This window comes from Azolla caroliniana, unplaced genomic scaffold (assembly GCF_043228905.1).
Source record: "Azolla caroliniana isolate FFs.n. ecotype wild unplaced genomic scaffold, voAzoCaro1.0.p SCAF_18, whole genome shotgun sequence".
In the NCBI taxonomy this organism is placed as follows: Eukaryota; Viridiplantae; Streptophyta; class Polypodiopsida; order Salviniales; family Salviniaceae; genus Azolla; species Azolla caroliniana.
Window position 1 is genome coordinate 900,692 of NW_028230453.1, and position 19,963 is coordinate 920,654.

Here is a 19,963-nt window from a genome sequence, read left to right on the forward strand (position 1 = left end):
TCTTTCCAAGTAGATTTAGGGATGCTACCACCCCATAGAGAAGCACCGGTGTCACCAAAGTGTCGAAAAGGTATTTCTTGATGACCCAACACTTAATATCTCCATGATTGCAACTGCATAATATACTCGTTTTCCTGCCTCCAAGCGACGAGTAGCACATTCATTCCATCATCTATGATTTGAAGGAACTTCAAGGCCAAGATATTTGAAGTTTTCCACACATTCAAGTGGCTCATTATTGTACATAATGCATGGTTTATCTCTTTTTTGGCTCTTCACAAGCATAATCATTGTTTTAGAGCTATTGACACTTAATTTAGTATGCATGCAAAGAATTTCCAATTACCTTCATAAGCTTTAGTGCATCTCCTAAAGTATTTGCAAAAAGCATTATGTTACCGCTCGGCAAAGGAGTCCAGGGTGTGAAACGGGGAGTTATTTAATTAGTAGGAAGAGTGTGGACGGACGAACCGGAATCGGTATGCCGTTCCAGATCCGAACCGATCCCGAACAGGTGCGGATGGCACCATTTTGTAATACAGACCGGAAACCTATTTAAAGGCCCGGATACAATGTAATGAATAGCGGTTAATTAATAAAGCTTAGTGTTGTTATCTCTCTGTGTTAATTGTCGTTCTGCCTTCATTGTTATATCTTACGCGTGTGATTATTAAAGACGATCATGCTAAGTAACCTAATTAAGTCGGATTAATCGTTGAGTCTAATCCTGTTGCAGTAACACCCCTTTGGTGAAGTGTCTTCCGTAGACACCCTGTGTTAGGCCATTGTCCGGCCCTAAGAGTTAACACATTACATCATCTGCATATATCAAAAGCATAATCACAACATTGCCAATGGCTACTTCTTCAACACATTCTTCCTTAACAAACTTGGCAACCCTTTCTTCTAATTCGTCAATGCATACTCATATGCACACAACATATAACCTTCTCATATATTCGAGAAATTGCAAGCATATATTCACTGCGCACATTTAGTTCTTCCATTCGCCTCCAAAGATACTCACGAGGTACCATATCAAAAGCTTTCTTGAAGTCTACGAAGCAACAATATAAACCTTTACCTCTAAGGCAACTTTCCTCCATTAATACTCGAAGAGTGATAAGGTGATCAATAGTGTTATGGTGTTTTCGAAAGCCAGCTTGTCCATAAGCTCTCTTACCATTTTTTTCAGCCCATGCACTTATCTTTGATTTCATTATAAATCCAAACAGTTTTGCCATTAGCGAGCCAACCATGATAGTTCGATAGTTGTTTACATTATTTACATCTCCACCTTTATGTAAAGGTTTGATCCAATTTGTAGTCCAATCATACGACATACCATGTTGCAATCCATGATTAAACATATCATTTATCCATACATGTGCTTCCTTTCCCATTCATTTGAGCATTTCGGCCTTTATACATTGAAGATCGCTTGCCTTTCAAGAGGTCAATTTCTTAAGTCCTATGCATATATCTTCAATTAACAATTAGCAACAGTTCGATTTGAACCAAACCGAACCGCGAAACCGCGGTTTAACGGCTTAACGGTTCAATTCAGTTCAGGTTTAGGTTTTTAAAAACGGTTTGGTTTCAACAGTCAAAAACCGCGGTTTAAACGGTTTAACGGTTTTTTTTTATTTTAATTTAAAAACTGTTTTAAAACAATCTTTGCATTTTTAAACCTTATTCTCACATTTTAGGAACATCTTAAAAATTTTAAATAATGAAATATTAAAAATTTTAAAAATTTTAAAATTAGACCTATGTTGAAAACCGAAACCAAACCACAAAATTGCGGTTTTTACGGTTTAACAGTTTGAAAAATGTTTTCACGGTTTGGTTTGAACCCTCTCAAACCAAACCAAACCGTTGTCGTTGCGTTTGAAGAAATTGCTGAGTAACGTCCCATATTCTTCTCTTTCTTTAAATAAGGCTTTTGTACTCATGCAAATGCTTTTGGTTTTCTTTATCCTTAACTACATCCAAAATCATTAGGCGCTTTCAAGTTTCATGACATTCTTTATCAAACCAATTTTTCTTTGAACTAAATTTCTTGGTGTATTTCCAAGATGGTAGTTAGTCGAAAAACATTTGTTTGTGCATGAGAGAATGACTTTCTTAAAAGCTTCCCATTTGCATTCTAGTGTGGCATCATGTTGTATATTTGTTATTTGTAACATATCCTCAACCATTTTGGAATACATGGGTGCTCGCTTAAGGTTCACGCTCAAGTGCAATTGTTTATTATCTTCAATGGCCTTTTCACAATAAAACTTATGCATACATCTAAGGTCAATACATAATGCCCTATGATCGGATTTTGGTGTCCAATCACCAAGTAAGAATTTATGTATACGATCCAAAATACCTTCGAGAAGTATCACATAGTCAATCACACTATTTCTATTGTGTTTTCTACATGTAAAACCATTAGTGTTAGCCATAAAGAAACACCACTTGCAATAAGCAATCCGGTACTATTGCACATTTGTAGGAGTAACTTCCCAAATTGGTTCGGATCATTTTCATCGCTAGAAGAATGGTTATACATTTGTATACCCTATTGTATTCTTGAGATATGTGGCATTAAAGATTCTTATGCATCAAGTTGGAAACTTCATGTTCAGGCATTCATGTCACCAAAGACAATAACTTCCCCTCTGGATTTAAAATAAGCAATATCATCTTCTAGATTGGCAAAAGGTTGATCTTTATCCAAACAAGCATAGAAGTTAGAATCTTGATGAGGAATGTAATATCCAACTACAAAAGTGGGCAAATCCCTAGGTGTTTCTATTTTGAGCCATATGTGGCATTTATGTTCATCATTTTTTATGATCGACACATATTTCTCTATTTCCTTCTTAATCAAAATGTCACCCCTCATTGTCCTCTTCTTTGTCTTAGATTTTTCTCCCATATCAAAGAGTGTACATTATAGTTTATTAAACCTTTAATCCTTTGAGTATCATGCTCCCATGTTTCAACAAGAAGCATGATATATGAGTCATTGGTGAACTCCTTTATGCCAAGTCCCGCATTCCATGGGTATCCATTGCAATTCCAAAAGCATAGTTGTAGAAGATGTAGGTTAGTCTCATAGGTCGTTTGTCCCTATTTGCCTACATTTCTGTTTTTGGCCACATCTTTAGCCTTATTTTTTAATTTTCCTTAGTCTCATAGATAGATAAAGAGAGAGATAGTAGAATATCAAGGAATGAGGAACCAATGTGGTGTGGTCCTCCTTTTACAGGGCAAATATGACTATTGGGGTTAACCATTGGACAATTCGTTGGGATTGCTCGTAACAATCGGCAACAATTTTGAACCGAACCGCGGCTAAATGGCTAAAATGGTTCGGATTGGTTTCAACAATCAGATACTACAATTTAAATTGTTTAACAAATTTTGAGGTTTATAATAAAAAAATAATAACTTTTTTTAAACAATCTTTTCATTTTTAGACCTTATTCTCACTTTTTAGGAAAATCTTTAAATTTTAAAAAATAAAAAAATTGACCTAAGTTGAAAAACCAAAACTGAACCACGAAACCGTGGTTTAATGGTCTAACGGTTTGGTTCAGGTTTCAAATTTTTTTAAGGGTTCGGTTTTGACCCTTTCAAGCCGAACCGAACTGAACCATTGCCGATTGTTAATTGCTTGTTGGGATAGGGTTGCCTTAACCTAGGGTGGCACACCTTTGGGATTAGGACGGGTTCTTTTCTTGGGTTCCGGTTTGGTTTGATTTCTTTGACTTAAAATCGAACCATTTATATAAAACAAAAACCAATCCAAACCGTTTCTGAACTCTCAAGCCATTTAAACCCAAATCGTTTAAGGAAAAGTTGAAACCAAACCGACTCATTTAATAAAAATTATAAACCTAAACATTTTGTCAAACCAATTAAAAATAAATAAGCATTTAAGTTAAATTTAATAAATCAATAACAAAGACATTAAGTAAACCATTAAATTAAGAAGACCATTAATAAATCAATTACAAAACTATTAAATAAACCATCAATTAAAATAAATAAATAACCATTAAATTAATAAACTACATATTAAGGGGGCGAAAAGAAGTTAACCAAAAAAAACCTTTCAACCAAATCCATTAAAAAACCTCTAAAACCGAGGTTTAGAACCAAACCGAACTGAAACCGAATTGTTGATTAGAAAATCCAAACCAAACCCATTAAATTTGTTTGGAAGAAATACACAGTGAACCCATGGCGTAACGGTTCGGTTCGGTTCAGTTCGAGCCGGGGTCTGTCACAACCCACTTCATATATGTACATTATATGTATGTATGTATATGCTACTATTACTATGCCATTTCTGTGCTTCGCTCCAAGGCTCTCCTCCTTCCTCTGCAATCCTTCCCTCGCCATCGCCAAGACCTTCTTCTTCGTACCCTCTCCCTCCTCACTTCCTCGTTTCTTTGCGACCATGCCCACACCCCAGGTCTGTGCGCTCTTTCTTCCCCTCCTCCTTCCTGTCTTTCTTGTACCATTTCATCCTACTTTGCGCATTTCTGTTCTTGTATTTCCTGATTTCACTCTCCTCGAACATCCATTCACTGTTTTCCTGCTTCTCTCTCTCTCTCTCTCTCTCTGCTACATTCATTTACACTTCTGTTTCTGTATTTCTTGTTTACGTTCATTCACATTTAGCTTGTTCGTGTTTCCTTTGTCAACCTCAGCAACATCCCTTAGTAACCAAGTCACGTGTTTTTGAGTTTCCATTGCCTGCAAATGGACTTTGGTTAAATATCTTTCTTTATACTTTGGTTATTTAAATTATCCAAGGTTTTGCATCCTTCTGTTCCAAGAAAAGTGGTTTTCTCTTTTACCATTGCAAATCTCCATTTGCTGTTCCAATTCTCCGGCCAGGATCATCATTGACACTTCTTCACTTGTGTTACATTTCCTGTTTATATCTCTGTTAACGTCATAAGAAATACGTTTTCGAGCATGGAGTTCTCCATCTACGATCTGAACGCAGCATATCTTTTTGTTACGTGTTGTCCATTTATCTTTCGAGCATGGAGTTCTCCATCTACGATCTGAACGCAGCATATCTTTTTGTTACATGTTGTCCATTTATCGTTTGCATTATTCTCAATACTCATAACAAGAAAAACCGAGTTTTGGGTACGGATTCATAGGCTTGTTATTGTCATCTTAAGCTCTGTTTTTAATGATATCACATTCACATCGTTTAGTATGTCAACTAAATTTTGCATTCAAATTAAGTATGTGTGATATGTATGATTGAGAAACAAGGAATCGTAGATAGAGATTTAGGCAAGAAGAAAAGATTATATTGAGACATGGGCCAACACAAACAAATAAGAGGAAATGGAGGATGCTTTATATAGAGTCACCTTCTATATACAATGTCCAACATTAGAGACTGCCATCACACACACTGTGTGTCATGCTTGTTTTGCAATTGAACCCCTCAACTAAGGCTTGGATGTTGAACCAGCACTTGCTCCTTCCATCTTCCGGTCATCAGATCCTTGTTGAGCTCCTTCATTCTCAACAGCATTATCTACCACTAAAGAATGCCTTTCTGTCATGTTAAAGAATTTTGTAGTACAATGCTCAAAGTTTTCATGTCTATTTGCACAGTTCATTAAGTGTATGCAGCTTCGCAGTAATTTTTTAGTGTTTTCTTTGTGCTTACGATTCAGGGAGGGCAAGCTTATCACAGCTTTGGTCCATACAAGATTGGTAGTGAAGAGGTTTTTCTCACAACCAAACACAGTTTTGCTTTCTTGAGTGCAAGACCTGTAGTTCCTGGTCAGTACTCTTGTTAATTTATATCTCCTTTGTATGCCTTAATACTTGAATTTCTCTTATTAGAAAATTGCAAGCAAGGTAAGGGAAGTCTATGATATTTTCAACTTATGGATGGTGTTGTTTGTGTTCGCAGGTCATATCCTTCCTATAGATTGTAATTGTATAAAGCTTTGCAATTCTAATAGATTTAAAGAGGATATTACTCCACTCTTCAGAATGAAAGGGAGTTCTCTCACTGTGCTTTGGTTTGCATAAGTACAAAATATGGCTTTGATGGAAAATGGTTATCAAATATTTTAAAACAAGTTTTTCTCTGCTCATCCTTTATGGTTATCCGATAACATCTTAAAGAAAACATCAGGACAAACAAGATCATGAGACTGTGGGATAGGAATCATTGTATATCCTTAATTTAATATCACATGTAATTATTGCTTCCAAGCGGGTTGTTCCAAGGTTCATGGACTTGAATGAGGAGGAAGCCACTGATCTTGTGCTACTGACAAAGCGAATTGGTGCTAAGATTGAACCTCATTATGATGCAACTTCTCTAACGTTCTCCATCCAAGTAAGTTAGAACTGGTGTTTCTTTTATTTATTTATAGAATGGGATAATGCACCCATTTTATCAGCTTAATTGCAACCCACAATCATGAAACAATGCAATTGGAAAATCATGGAGTTTTGTGATAATAGGAATTTGCTACACGTTATAGGGATTTGTAAAGTCGTTTTATATCATTGCAGCATCAAAACATATGGTGTACATCACGACTAGACTAGGGATATGGGAATAATAAATGATATTTTGCTGAGATTAAGCAATATGGTGCAGCGCTTTCTAAATTCTTTAAAAGCTCCTGAATAATGTTTCTGATTGCAGGACGGTTTTAATGCGGGGCAATCAGTTCCACATGTCCATGTGCACCTTTTTCCAAGAAAAGTTGGTGACTTTAAGGTTCTGGACCAGGTTTATGATGAGGTACAAAAAATTGGTTGGTTTGCTCTTATTGAAGGAATTAAATTGTCATATTTTTTCTAGTTAAAATTTAATTATTTGTGTTTGACAAAGGTTTTATTTGCAGCTGGACAGGAAGGAAGTTGAATTGAAGCAAAAGCTAGAGGTAGATGATGCTGGGAAATCAGACGAAATCATTAGTGATGTGCTGAAGCTTAGAGAAATTTTCTGAATCATGAAAACATTAGATTGAAGCAAGCAAATTAATATTACTATACTATTTTCTATTTTGTGGCTTGGATGTACAAAGCCTCGATATAAATACCTCATGGTAGTTTTTGGCCCTAAACACATCGACCCAGAATTGTGTATGAACATGTATTCAAACTTTGATTTAAAAAACTACCAACATTTTTTACCATGATTTTCTTTGTTTTGTTTGAAATGTTTATTTTTTTGAAGAGCCTATCTGCTCTCTGTTAATAATGGATGTGGTCATGATATATATAGCTGAGAAGTTTGTGATTCATGGCACGGGGAAAAGATTATAGTCACTTTGCTAAGTATCATTGAATTGTACAGTTTATATTATGTCTCATATGAATTGTCTTTTGTACAGTTTTTTAAGCAGCTTAGTAGTCATTATCTTTATTTTACAGCTTATCTACACAAGGGCAATAGTTGTGAACATGGCACTCAATTGAAGACAACCCCCTACCATGGTTTCGTTGCTCACAAAGTTTGCTTTAGTGTATGTGCTATATGGCTACCTTATATCTTTCCATAAACATTTCTGGAGAATAATGAACGTGTACTCAGGTAAGCTGATGACATTCTGCTGGCATTGGAAACATATATCACCAACATTGAAGTCTTGATGAGGTATCATTGGCATTTCAAAGCTCCTCTTTCAATCTGAACTTAGTATCAAGTTTTTCACAGGACCGGTGGTATAACAATCATTGATTGTGTACATAAATTAATCCTTGTAGGTGGACAATGAGCAATCTTGTATTTTGGAATACTTATATGCCTTGGCTAGTTTCTAATGTCCTTGTTTTTGAATTTCTGTTTTTTCATTGGACAAAACTTGGTTAGCTAATACTGAAATGTAATAGACTATACCTGCAACATTTAAAAAATTTGCACAATAGACCCAATTAGGGGTGTCGTGTTATAGTAAGATACAGACAGCATAAGAATGGCTTCAGGTATTTGAAGTCCTTAACAAAGACCTTGACTACATCACAAGTAGGTTAGACAGACAAGGTATGCAAAAGCAGTTTGACATATTCTCTTTGGTGTTCTAAGCAATGGTTTGACATCTAATTTGGAATTGTTATCTGGATTTCCAGAGAAGCATTAGCATAAACTAATTGCTCTTGATTATGGTTCAAGGAAAATGCTCATACTTGATATATAAACTTGAAACAAATAAAATTCCATAATAATTATAAAAAACTTTTGTTCTTACTAGTCAAGAAGAAACATATCAGACTGTGGCAGACCATGCTTTGAAATTTGCATACACAGTTCAATTTTATGGTGCTTCAAAAATTGAACAATAAATTTGTGAATAAATATAGAGATCCCAGTTGAGTTTTTTCATGTAGGATAATTACACCAACATTATAAACAAGAGATAGTTTGATTATAAACAAGAGATAGTTTGTTTGAATTTTGGGAAAGTTTAGTTACTTCCTTTCCTGCACACCATGAAAACCAGTATTTAAATACTAGGTGGACTGTCAATTTCTTGTTTCGATTCCAGGGGCCTTTTTTTCCAAAACAATCACATGCAACAAATCACCTGTTAAATACTTAATAAAACACGATCTCCCATCCTATCTAGTAAGTAAAAAGTTTTGATGTCCAAAAAACACTTCGGCAACATCCTCCCAAGATTGATCTCACATGAACAGCATATATGGATATGATTTCTCGAGTTTTTCTGATATATTGATATTCTTTTAGAGCTGAGGCCTTAGAACAACAAACTTTCAAAATGTACTAAAAAACCGGCTTCTAAAACACCTGTTTCCAGCTTCAAAAAGACTCTATCATGGATTGTTTAACAGCCTTTGAAAGCATATGCTCAACCCAGCAATGTGCATGGTGATACCAATTCCTTCCTTCACATGAAAAACCAGCTTGTCTTCAGGTTCAAATAGCTGAAGCAACATCAGAAAAATCTACTGGATGTAACGGCGAATTTAGTTCTAATTACATGAACATCACATCAATTTCTGGCATAAGGATGGTATCGTCCACTAGTACGGCCACCATATCCACCACCAAAAGAACTTGAAGGATCATATCCATATCCGCTTCCTCTTATACTGCCTCCAAATCCGCCTGCCGAGCCATAAGTTTCTCCACTATAGCCACTATCATAGTTCCCATATCCGCCACCACCTCTTCCATATGAATCAGCATCACCATATTGGTTAAGTATATTGCCACCATATCCACCATATCCCCTACTACTTCCATACCCTCCCAAGCTACTACTAGCCCCATACCCACTAACACTACTATTACTTCCATAGGCACCGACATACCCTCCTCCACCTCTACCACCATAGGGTTCATCAAAATATCCTTCTCTCGTCCCATATGAGGCCCCCCTATATCCGGACCTTGGGTAATCTTCATCGACGGTCCCATACCCACCATGTCGATATCCATTATTACTATTACCTCCCCTTCGTCCAGGGGGAGACCTGTATCGGGGTCCCGAATCGGAAGAAGCTTTCTTGGGCTCAGCTTTTTTTATCTCTATCTGCATCCATACAAATCTCAGCCTTTTTAATCTCTATTCTCTTACACACAAATCCACATTCAATACTTGTGAAAAGGTCTGGACATGCATAAAAATAGATAAGCGTCCAGAGATTGATGGCACCTGTTTTCCTCCAAGTTCTAATGTTCTGTCCTGGGATATAAGATCATCAACTGCTTGTTCGTCATCAAACGTTATGAACCCGAATCCCCGTGACAGTCCAGTGCTGTGTTCTAACATAATTTGATTATCTACTACAACTCCAAATTGAGAAAAATACCTCTTGAACTCATCTGACAATTAAATGCAATCAATGATCAGTGAGAACATGTGTCTTACATATAGAATTCCACAAGATCATGCACAATTTGTTACAAAGCTTTACTTTGCGAAGAATGTGCTGTAAAAACCATTAACAAAAATACGACTAAATGTGCAATATTGTACCCAATAATATGCACAACAAAACTATGCATAATCATTGTATAATTTGAATTTAAAAATGGAAGTATTTTCTCAAAAGGCCGGTAGCTGTGCATAAGAAAGACGAATCACGTGTGTTTGAGATACATTTCATACATAATAAATCCTGGAGTCCTGTATAAAATATGGATAGGTAATAGATTTGATAAGTATACCTTCGGTCACAGATGGAAGAAGGCCACCCACGAATATTTTTTTGGTCCTCGGACCCTTTACCATACTCTCACGAGGAACTGATCTCTTAATCTCAACCTATATAATCCGCATAAGACCGTAAATGGAAGAAGATTGGCACCCCTAATAAAGCTTGAGAAGAACATATACTTACTGTTCGTCCATCAATGAGGTGAGTATCTTTGATGACCTTATCAATGACAGATGGATCAGCGTATGTGACAAATCCAAAGCCCCGGGGTTGCCTGGTGGAGCGATCTCGCATGACAACTGAGTCAATTATTTCACCATATCTTTTGAAGTGCCTTGTCAATTTCTCTGTACAGAATATTGAAATGCACTCAACATAACATATTTTCATTGTTTTAAAATACTCCTACTTCAAAGCAGTAATTAGATAATCCTATGACCCTGGATTTGAAACAATGCTCACATGACTCTAGCTTCGACCAATGGTGTAAAAAAACCTAGCTTCAAAATAAAACTCACATAATTCTGGCTTCCAAATAATGGAAACATAAACCTAGCTTCCAAACAATCGTCTTATGACCTACTTCAAACAATAGTAGCTTAAACAATCAGTAACCATAACTTTGAATTCCCAGATCATCAAATGGAATACGAAAATATTGCTAACTGGGTTCTAGACTCACATGACTCTAGATTCCAACAATCATAGAATACTGTTTCTCACCTGTGGTAGTCTCCCATGAGATTCCTCCAACGAAAATTTTCCTTAACAAGCAAACCAAAGGTACAAATTTTAGCGTTGACCCAAGGCTTTAAAAGATGCACATAATAGAGAGCAAAAACAGAATTTCAGAGGTATTCTCTTTGTGCCAACATTAGCAATTTTCAAATCTTGTGTGCTTTTATAGCAAAGCAACTTCTAGACCTTCTTAATTTGAAACTGAACGAGTTTCAAAAAGAAGATTCATTTTCTGAACCAAATCTCTTTCAAAGTAACTCAATTATTTTTTAAAAACATTGTCTAACTAACCCTGCGTTTGTCGACTTCCCACCAAACGAATCATTACCATAACTATCACCTCCTCTCGATCCTCTCCTGTATTCACCTCCATTGTTCATCTTGAAAAATGACAACTCTGTGAAACTCTGGGAAAGAAAAGAATTCCCTAAAACTTCCTTCTGTTTGCTTTCCTGATGAGTCTAGAAAAATATACACCTGATTCCTGAATGAAGAACCTGGAAAAAGATGGATTTCCTTTCTGAATGAGAGCCCTAGAAAATAGTAAAACTTTTTTTTCTGAAAACCCGAGAAAATGCTACACTTGCTTTTCTGAAAACCAAGAAAATACTAAACATGCTTTCTAAAATCACTTTAAAAACCTGCACCTCCTCTTCCGAAGACCTTAGAAAATCCTGACCCTACTTTTCCGAATAAAAACCGTAGAAAAGCTGAACTTGAATTATATCAGAACCTTGGAGAAACGTGGAGCTTTTCTCTTAATTCCGTCTCTTTGCAAGCTTTAAAAAACGCGACTCGGCTTTTCTGAAAACTCTAAAAAAGCTGAACCTACGTTACTGAATGAAAACCACCCAACACAATAGAGGACACTGCGTTTGCGAAGGCCCTATAAAACATAATATTTTCCTCGATTACAATTTGGAAACCCTAGAAAAGCTGGATTTTCGTTTTTCATTGGAGAACCCTGATCTTTGCTTTTCTTTCTGACAGATTGATTGTATGGAGAAGGCGACGAATGCGGGAGAATGAATCAATTTAACGTCTTTTACACAGCGAAGGAGATGGATGGATATCTGAACAGAACAGAACGGAGCAGAGCAGAGTTAGGGTTTCGACAGAACAGAGAAGGGGCAGAGTTAGGGTTTCCATCCGGAAAGGAAGGAAGGGCATTGAAAGAATATTTAAATTTTACATATATAGATGTAGACATAATGTTAGGGTTATTTACAAATATATGCCTAGAATTAGTGTTGCATCATCTCTAGGCACTCTAGATTTAATTGGTCTTTCATGAAACAATAAGTAAAGTAGCTAACTAGATATGTCCCGCCCGATCTTGTCAAATTCAATGGATCATCAAATTATATGCTTGAGTTTATCCAACGCAAAGAGAGAAAGGGAGAGTAAATCTAATGGCGAGGTCTATTGGAGGCTAAAGTCGGTCGATGAGACAAAATCATGGTTACGAGCAATATGGTGGGGAAATGAAAACAATAGCTCTAGGTTTTGATCTCGATGCATTTAGTGGACCGATTCTGGAGATGGATATGCAACATGAAGTGCATATAATTGTTATGCGTGTGCGGATATGCTATTTGAGGTTGGTTACTGTGTCTTGCGTGAGGTTATGTTGAAGCTCGTTGGCTTGCTTTTTAGGTATCCTCGAGCATATTTACTCATGAGGTCCTTGTTATGGTCCATGTGTCAACATAGAGAAAATAGACAACGTGTAAATATGCATGAATTTCCTCTTATTCGATATGAAGGAATCCCTATATTAACCTCTCTGCATACAAGTTTAAGAAATCAATATTCAGTTGTGCAAATATATATATAAGTTTTGAAGCTTTTTTCCACCATTAAGGGTCTATGTGCATGTAGACCATTGTTCATGGTGTTAGATGTAAGCATCTCCCGTCACGTCTACAAATGTCCATGTTCTTGTATATCATAACATTGGTTCAGCTCCATCGAACCCCCCACTCTACCTTGATCAAATTATAAGCACAAAGATCATGCCCATTGCATGGATCAGAACAAAACATTCATTCTTTTCCAATTGGATACAATTTTCTTGACCTGTTTGGATATTCTTGTAGTGAACTCTTGAGGTTATTGAAGGTCAGTGCCATGATTAAAGTGAGAGCAAGAAAAGTTGTGTCTATACAATGAGACTTTATCATCATTCTTGATTGGTGACATTACCCCATCTTTGACATCCTAGCACCAATTTGATATCCTACTTATTCAACCTTCCCACCATGAACAAAGTACAAGCACAAAGATCGTGTTCATGGTTTCAGGTGTGACCTATATATCCGTTGCCCCATTTGGATTGGGCACACAACATGGGAATAATAAGTTGAGTGGATAATCAAATCCCCATCTTTTTATTCACTGAGGTTGCCATGTTTTCGAAAATGACCAAACTATGAATTGATGTTGAGTACTTGGATACAAGGGCACGTCAAAGAGCTTTTATGGCAATGTTTCTTGCAAATAAAAACACTAGGAAAGTATTAACAATTTCACCCAAATAATTTTTTGTATACTTTCATGAAGTTTTTGAATTGAACACCCCTTTGTGATCATTAGTCATTTGGATGCCTGACAATGAATTTTCGAATGAAGTGAGAATCTACATTATATTCACGTAATATTTAGAAACTTTAGAAATTATGAATACATGGATAACGAAACCCTCATATATATATTCTTATGCATGTAGGAGGACGATGCGATGATGACAAATCATACGATTAGATACAAATTAGATGGCAACTACAAGGATGTCATCTTTGATCTCTGTAGGGGCAAATAAAACAAACAAATCATGAGGCCGATACAATTAAGGCTAATTAGTGCATTTCAATCTTCATATCGATGCACATACCTATGACTATGCAGATTCAATTGATGTAGCTCAGTGCTCTAAAGCTGGAGGTAACATAACACTAATGCACACACACATAGATCCGTAGACACATAAGACACACGCATCAACACCAGGCATGGTTCCAAGATGAGGCACCATTATATTAAAATGAGTCTAACTAAGTCCTTCCCAAGTTGGCTTTACAATAATAATACCCTTCAAGGGCATCTGACTCGAGCGGCTCCACTTGGGCGATTGATTACAAGAGATTCAAACTTCATGGTTCTCAAAGGGCGAAAAAAAAGAACAACATGTACATACTTATGGAAGTAGCGACCGAGTTCACACGTGAATTCGAGAGCCTCGGATCAGAGGAGTGTGTTTCAAACCAAACCCTAAACCCCGGCGGCCGGGGTCATTCACACATGAACAATTAGTGACCATCAGAAGTCTGAAGAACTTCAAAATCAATTAGTGACCTTCCACCTCAAAGTGCTGGGGATGAAGATGCACTCACTATGTATATAGGCAATGAATGTCCTTTCGACGTAGAATCCCTCACAAATCTTCGTGGGCAGATCCCTGTTGGGCACCAATAAAACCAGGTTTTGGCCATGGAGATCCACGGAAGCAACTTAGCAAGGGGAACTTCAGCAACAGAGATGACGAGGAATGCTCTGCTTTTGCTTTTGTGGGCTTACTCAAGGCGTCTACCCAAAAGAAGAACCTTTCTGAAGGGTCAAGAATTCATGCTGAGATCTTGAAGAAGAATTGTTGTTTACTTGAACATAACCCACACCTAGCAACCGCTCTGATTAGAATGTATGCACAATGCGGTGAACTTGAAAAAGCAAAGGAAGTGCTTGAAGACAATTTTGAACCAAATGTGGTCTCTTGGAATGCACTCATTGCTGGGTATACCAAACATGGCCAAGTTCATGAAGCATTTAAATGTCTTGAAAAAATGCAACAAAATGGCATATATCCCGATACATTCACCTTCATTTGCATGTTGAGGGCTTGTGGCAAATCCAAATCAATACAAAAGGGTATACTAATTCATGATGAAATTGTGGTTAGAGGTCTCCTAGGGAAAGATATCGTGCTTGGAAATGTATTGGTGGGTATGTATGCCAAATGTGGAATGCTTGGAAAGGCAGAAGAAGTGCTCGAAGAGCTACCATCTCAGGATATAGTTACTTGGAATACACTAATTTCTGAGTATGCCCATCATGGACAAAGTCATGAAGTATTGAGATGTTTTGATCAAATGCGAACCCGGGGTCTATCTCCGGATTCAATCACATTCATTTGCACCTTGACAGCTTGTGGTCAAATGAGAGCTATAGCAAAGGGCAAGCAAATCCATGATGAGATTGTGAGCAATGGCTTGTTGGCCAACAATGTTTTCCTTGGAACTTCTTTGATAGACATGTATGCTAAATGTGGCTTGCTACACAAAGCTCGAGGGGTGCTTGAAAGGCTTCCTGTTCGAAATGTGGTTTCATGGAATGCTCTTGTTGCAGGCTATGCCCAACAAGGACTATGCCATGAAGCTCTGAACTGTGTTAAAGAAATGCAAAAGGATCACCTCTGTCCCAATGTAGTCACTTTCATTTGCATTTTGAAGGCATGTGCCATCGTAGGATCTATAGAAGAGGGGAGACGAATCCATGAAGAGATTGTGAGCCAGGGTTTGTTGGGGAAGGACATTGTGCTAGGAAATAGTTTGGTGGATATGTATGTCAAATGTGGTATGCTTGTAAAAGCACAAGAAGTACTCAAAGAGCTTCCTGTTCGGGACAATGTTTCATGGAATGCGTTGATAGCAGGATATGCCCAGAATGGATATGATGATAATGTAATGGATTGCTTTCAACAAATGCAAAGTGAGGGTCTCTCACCTGATACCATTACATTCACTTGCATCATACAAGTGTGTGGCAGATCGGGATACCTAGAGAAGGGAAAGCAAATCCATAATGAAATTTTGAGTATGGATTTACTGGAGAATGATATTGTCCTGGGAACTGCTTTAGTGGACATGTATGCCAAATGTGAAAATCTTGGGAAAGCGTATAAAGTGCTCGAGGAGCTTCCTCTAAGGAACGTGGTCTCGTGGTCTGCCTTAATCGCTGGACATGCCAATCAGGGTAATTGTCATTATGCACTGAACTGTTTTGAGCAAATGCAAAATGAGGGTATCTGTCCCAATGCTATCACCTTCTTGAGCATTTTGAAGGCATGTGCAACCATAGGCGCGATAGAAAGGGGTAAACAAATTCATGACGAGATTGTGAGTAGAGGTTTTCTAGAGAAGAATATTGTGCTCGGGAATGCTTTGGTTGATATGTATGCAAAATGTGGGGCCCTTGAAAAAGCACAGATAGTGCTCAACGAGCTTAATATTCGAGATGTGATATCCTGGAATGCATTGATCGCAGGGTTTGCACAACAAGGGCATGGACTTGAAGCTTTGGACTCTTTCAGAAGAATGCAAAGTGAGGGCATTGGGCCGAATGATGTAACATTTTTAAGTGTTCTGAGTGCATGTGGTCACTCTGGCCTCTTGAATGAGGCTCAAATGGTTTTTGACAATATGACTGAAAACTATGGTATTTTCCCTAAATTAGAGCATCAAACATGCTTGATGGTGTGTTTTGGATGCGCGGGACATTTTGATAAAGCGATATCAGTGATTAAGTCAATGCCATACTCAGATGATCCTGGGATTTGGCTTGCTCTATTGGGTTCTTGTAGAAAATGGGCAAATGTGAAGCTTGGGAGATTAGTGTTTGATCAGGTCATGCAGCTCGATAGTAGCTTTGCCACGCCTTACATTCTGATGGCTGATATTTTTGTGGCTACTGGGATGCAAGAAGATGCAAAAAAGGTTGAAGCCATGAGATTGAAGTACGTAGTGTCAAAGAAACGAGGGCATAGTATGTGGGATGATGTTGGAGAGATCGATAATCCTCCGAGTGAAGATATACTTGCAAAGTTAAAAGCTATTTCTCTCAAAATGCCACCAGAAGGGTATTCTCCAGCACTCCTCTGGACGGCTCGAGATAGTTTGGATGGTGAAAAGGAGGATATGCTATGAGCCTTTGTGACTATGGTGATAACCTGGTCATCACTTATGCTGTCAGCATGTACATGTTGGCCAATGGAACATTTCTTTGTGGTGAGTGTCATATGGCCTTGGAGTAAGCTTTACAAGGGTTTCAGAAAAGCACCACCCATTGTCCTTCACAGCCACTTATTAAGGATAAGATCAAGGTTATGTATATGACAGCATAGCATTGGTTCTGAGGAACATGCAAAAGCACTAGATTCAAGATACTTTCAAGATAGGTAAAAATTTATTGAAACAATCGCGGAAGTACCAAATATGATACAATGAGAAAAAGGACAAACGAAGTTGGATGCATCTCTGTTGGTAAGGTTGTCCGGTGGATGCCAAAGCTCAGGTGCTCAACCCATACATTCTCAGTGGCATCTATTAAAGTAGTGCATATACTAAGACCCAGGTGCATAGGTTAGTAAAAACGTGGCTTAAGTTTCGAATTTGAGAAAAGAGAGAAAGAATCAAACAAGTACTGTATTCATTAAATTACGTTCTTACTATGAATAAGGCAGAATGCAAAGGATGGAAATGCCTAAAAGAAGAGGAATGCTTTCTATGAATTGGTAGGCCTGAAAGTAACTGACATGCCATTATAAGAAAGTTGTGCCTCATTATTTGATGTTGATTAGAGGTGATGTCTTCTTAAAGAACAATGATAATATGATAAAAAGAGCTAAGAAATCATGGATTTATATGATGGCATGTCAAGATGAGAGGTGTTCTGATTATCCATTTCTAGATATCACTGACAGGAAGGTTTTGTATGCTCGGGTAACATTGCAAGACAGAATGATGCAGTAAGCATCTTGAGTATCAACACTTTCTACAATGAAGGAGTTTGCCAATACATGTGCATAGTATTTCTCTGTAGGATATTCTCAAAGCATGGATTAGACACTATCAGGTCAGTGCCAAGTATATCTCAAATGGGGGATGGTGTATTGTTTTATCAGCGATTGATTAGTTGGCAGATGACTACTAGCACAAGCAAAGAGATGAGCAAGTTTGTTTTTTGATGTATTTTGGGTGTATGAATTGAATTTCTTTGGAACATGATATGTGAATAGAAGTTGCCACAAAATAAGCAAGAGGAAAGTTAAAAGTCATTTACACCGATATATCTGGACAATGTCCAATAATCGATGTCTATGAAGAGATCTAGCACAAGAACAGCACAGTTTCACAGAAAGATTTTCCAAGAAGGAATTGAGAGAAGGATGCTGATTAATGAGATAAAAACTTTGATAAAAACTTCTCAAGAGAAGTTGATTATTGGGTGGGAAAGGCAGGTTGTTTATCCATGGGAGATTCCCTGAGAGGAAATTGCAAATCGATAAGAATGAATGGAATGTTGATAATGGATAGAGTCAATGGTGTCATGAGCTGGAACTTGTCACCTTATGGATCAAACTGTCAGTATGAGAAGAGGATGTCTGAGAGGAAGTTGGGTTAGAGCAACAACTTGATTTCTCAGGAACCAATGCATGTGTTATGTAGGTCTAGGTCCTGACGAGGTTATGGAATAATCCCATCAGTCCATCCGATGATGGCCAATACCTATATATTTCGAAGGACATATGTATACATGTCAAGACAACAACTTTCTCATCATTTAATTGTCACCCTGCGTGCAATATTGTGTTTTCCTTGGAAATAATGTGATGGATTGTTCTTTTACAAGAGGCATTTAACAATCGGCAATGGTTCGGTTCAAGAGGGTCCAAACCGGTTTGGAACCGAACTGTTTACAAATGTTGAAACTTGAACCGAACCGAACCGAACATTTTTCAAACCGTTAAACCATTAAACCGTAAAAACCGCGGGTTTGTGGTTCGGTTTCGGATTTCAACATAGGTCTAATTTTAATTTTTTAAAATTTATAATATTTCATTATTTAAATTTTTTAAATTTTTTAAGATGTTCCTAAAATGTGAGAATAAGGTCTAAAAATGCAAAGATTGTTTAAAAACAAATTTTAAAATTTTTTAGAATTTTTAAAATAAAAAATAAAAAATAAAAAATAAAAACCGTTAAACGGGTTAAACCACGGTTTTTGACTGTTGAAACCGAACCGAACCGTTTAAAAAAACCTAAACCTGAACCGAACAGTCGAAACCGTTAAGCCGTGGTTTCGCGGTTCGGTTCGGTTTGCGATTGTTAGAGGCATTCCTGTAAAGCTTAACAGGTGTGCTACCAAGGCCTTTTCAGCGAATCAGCATCTTTTCACAAATACCATGCAACCACCCTTCTGTAGCTCCAAATGCATCTACATGTGATTCATTTATTCTTGTTTTTGGCGAGTGAACTTAGTAATAGAATGATTGATGGGATTAATAACCCTTGTCATTACCCCATAGGTTCCGATGCTGGGTAAAGAATCTTTCGTCTACAGTCTCATAGAGAGGATGCACTGCAATATTTTCGTAGAGGCAATATCATGAATGATCTAAGAGGTATATGCTGGCAATGAAGGGATTATTCTTAATATAGAGATGATAATTGAATCTAGAAAAATATTGGGGGGATGGTGTTAATGAATGGTCCACGAACATGCCGATGGAGGAGATTGTGCAGTGGAATCTAATCACCTGGCAAGACCATTAATTATGAACTATTAGATGAATGGGCAGATTGATTAATTGTTATCATTTTGTTAAAAAAAATGTAAGCAGAGCTAATTAGCAGGAATTGAACCATGGTGGATCTCTCAAAGGAATTATAAGATTTGATTGATGAAGAATTAGAAGTATCCACCAAGAGAGTGAGGAGATCTATAGTAGTTGCAACACTGGAAGCAAGAATAAGGAAAGAAAAGAAACTCAGTTAGTAAATTTGATACATAAAATAGATGGACATAAATGAATTATAGCACGGAACATTTTGAAAGATCAAAAATGACTTATTGGGCCAAAGTGAAATATTTTCACTTAAGTGTGTGTGGAATTGAAAAGTGATTGTTGATGTGAAAGGATTTTAGTAATGAATGTTGCAATTGATCAAAGTGCACATTGTGAGTGGCACTCTGAGGAAGGTGTGAT

General features: G+C 37.2%; 3 protein-coding genes and 1 long non-coding RNA gene across 4 annotated transcripts; 3 read left to right on the plus strand and 1 right to left on the minus strand.

The window, feature by feature from the left end:
* The first annotated feature begins 4,349 nt into the window (after window positions 1–4,349).
* LOC147851956 (uncharacterized) lies at window positions 4,350–6,158 on the plus strand. The gene is made up of 3 exons (XR_015531446.1): window positions 4,350–4,474; window positions 5,709–5,817; window positions 5,951–6,158. It is a non-coding gene; the product is annotated as an uncharacterized LOC147851956 (long non-coding RNA).
* Window positions 6,159–6,171: 13 nt separating this feature from the next.
* On the plus strand, window positions 6,172–7,194 carry LOC147851957 (bifunctional bis(5'-adenosyl)-triphosphatase/adenylylsulfatase FHIT-like). The gene is made up of 3 exons (XM_087334167.1): window positions 6,172–6,385; window positions 6,701–6,799; window positions 6,903–7,194. The coding sequence occupies exons 1-3, from the start codon at window positions 6,278–6,280 to the stop codon at window positions 7,005–7,007; spliced, it is 312 nt and encodes a 103-aa protein (XP_087190293.1). The 5' UTR covers window positions 6,172–6,277; the 3' UTR covers window positions 7,008–7,194.
* Window positions 7,195–8,569: 1,375 nt separating this feature from the next.
* On the minus strand, window positions 8,570–12,074 carry LOC147851958 (heterogeneous nuclear ribonucleoprotein 1-like). Its single transcript, XM_087334136.1, has 7 exons — window positions 11,571–12,074; window positions 11,215–11,456; window positions 10,909–10,949; window positions 10,369–10,532; window positions 10,196–10,292; window positions 9,681–9,850; window positions 8,570–9,557 (listed from the first exon to the last, which is right to left on the minus strand). Exons 2-7 carry the CDS (start codon window positions 11,301–11,303, stop codon window positions 9,015–9,017), a joined length of 1,104 nt encoding a protein of 367 aa, XP_087190262.1. The 5' UTR covers window positions 11,304–11,456; window positions 11,571–12,074; the 3' UTR covers window positions 8,570–9,014.
* Window positions 12,075–14,288: 2,214 nt separating this feature from the next.
* Window positions 14,289–19,725, plus strand: LOC147851959 (pentatricopeptide repeat-containing protein At2g03380, mitochondrial-like). The gene has a single exon (XM_087334000.1). It carries the CDS (start codon window positions 14,334–14,336, stop codon window positions 16,899–16,901), a length of 2,568 nt encoding a protein of 855 aa, XP_087190126.1. The 5' UTR covers window positions 14,289–14,333; the 3' UTR covers window positions 16,902–19,725.
* The last annotated feature ends 238 nt before the right edge of the window (window positions 19,726–19,963 follow it).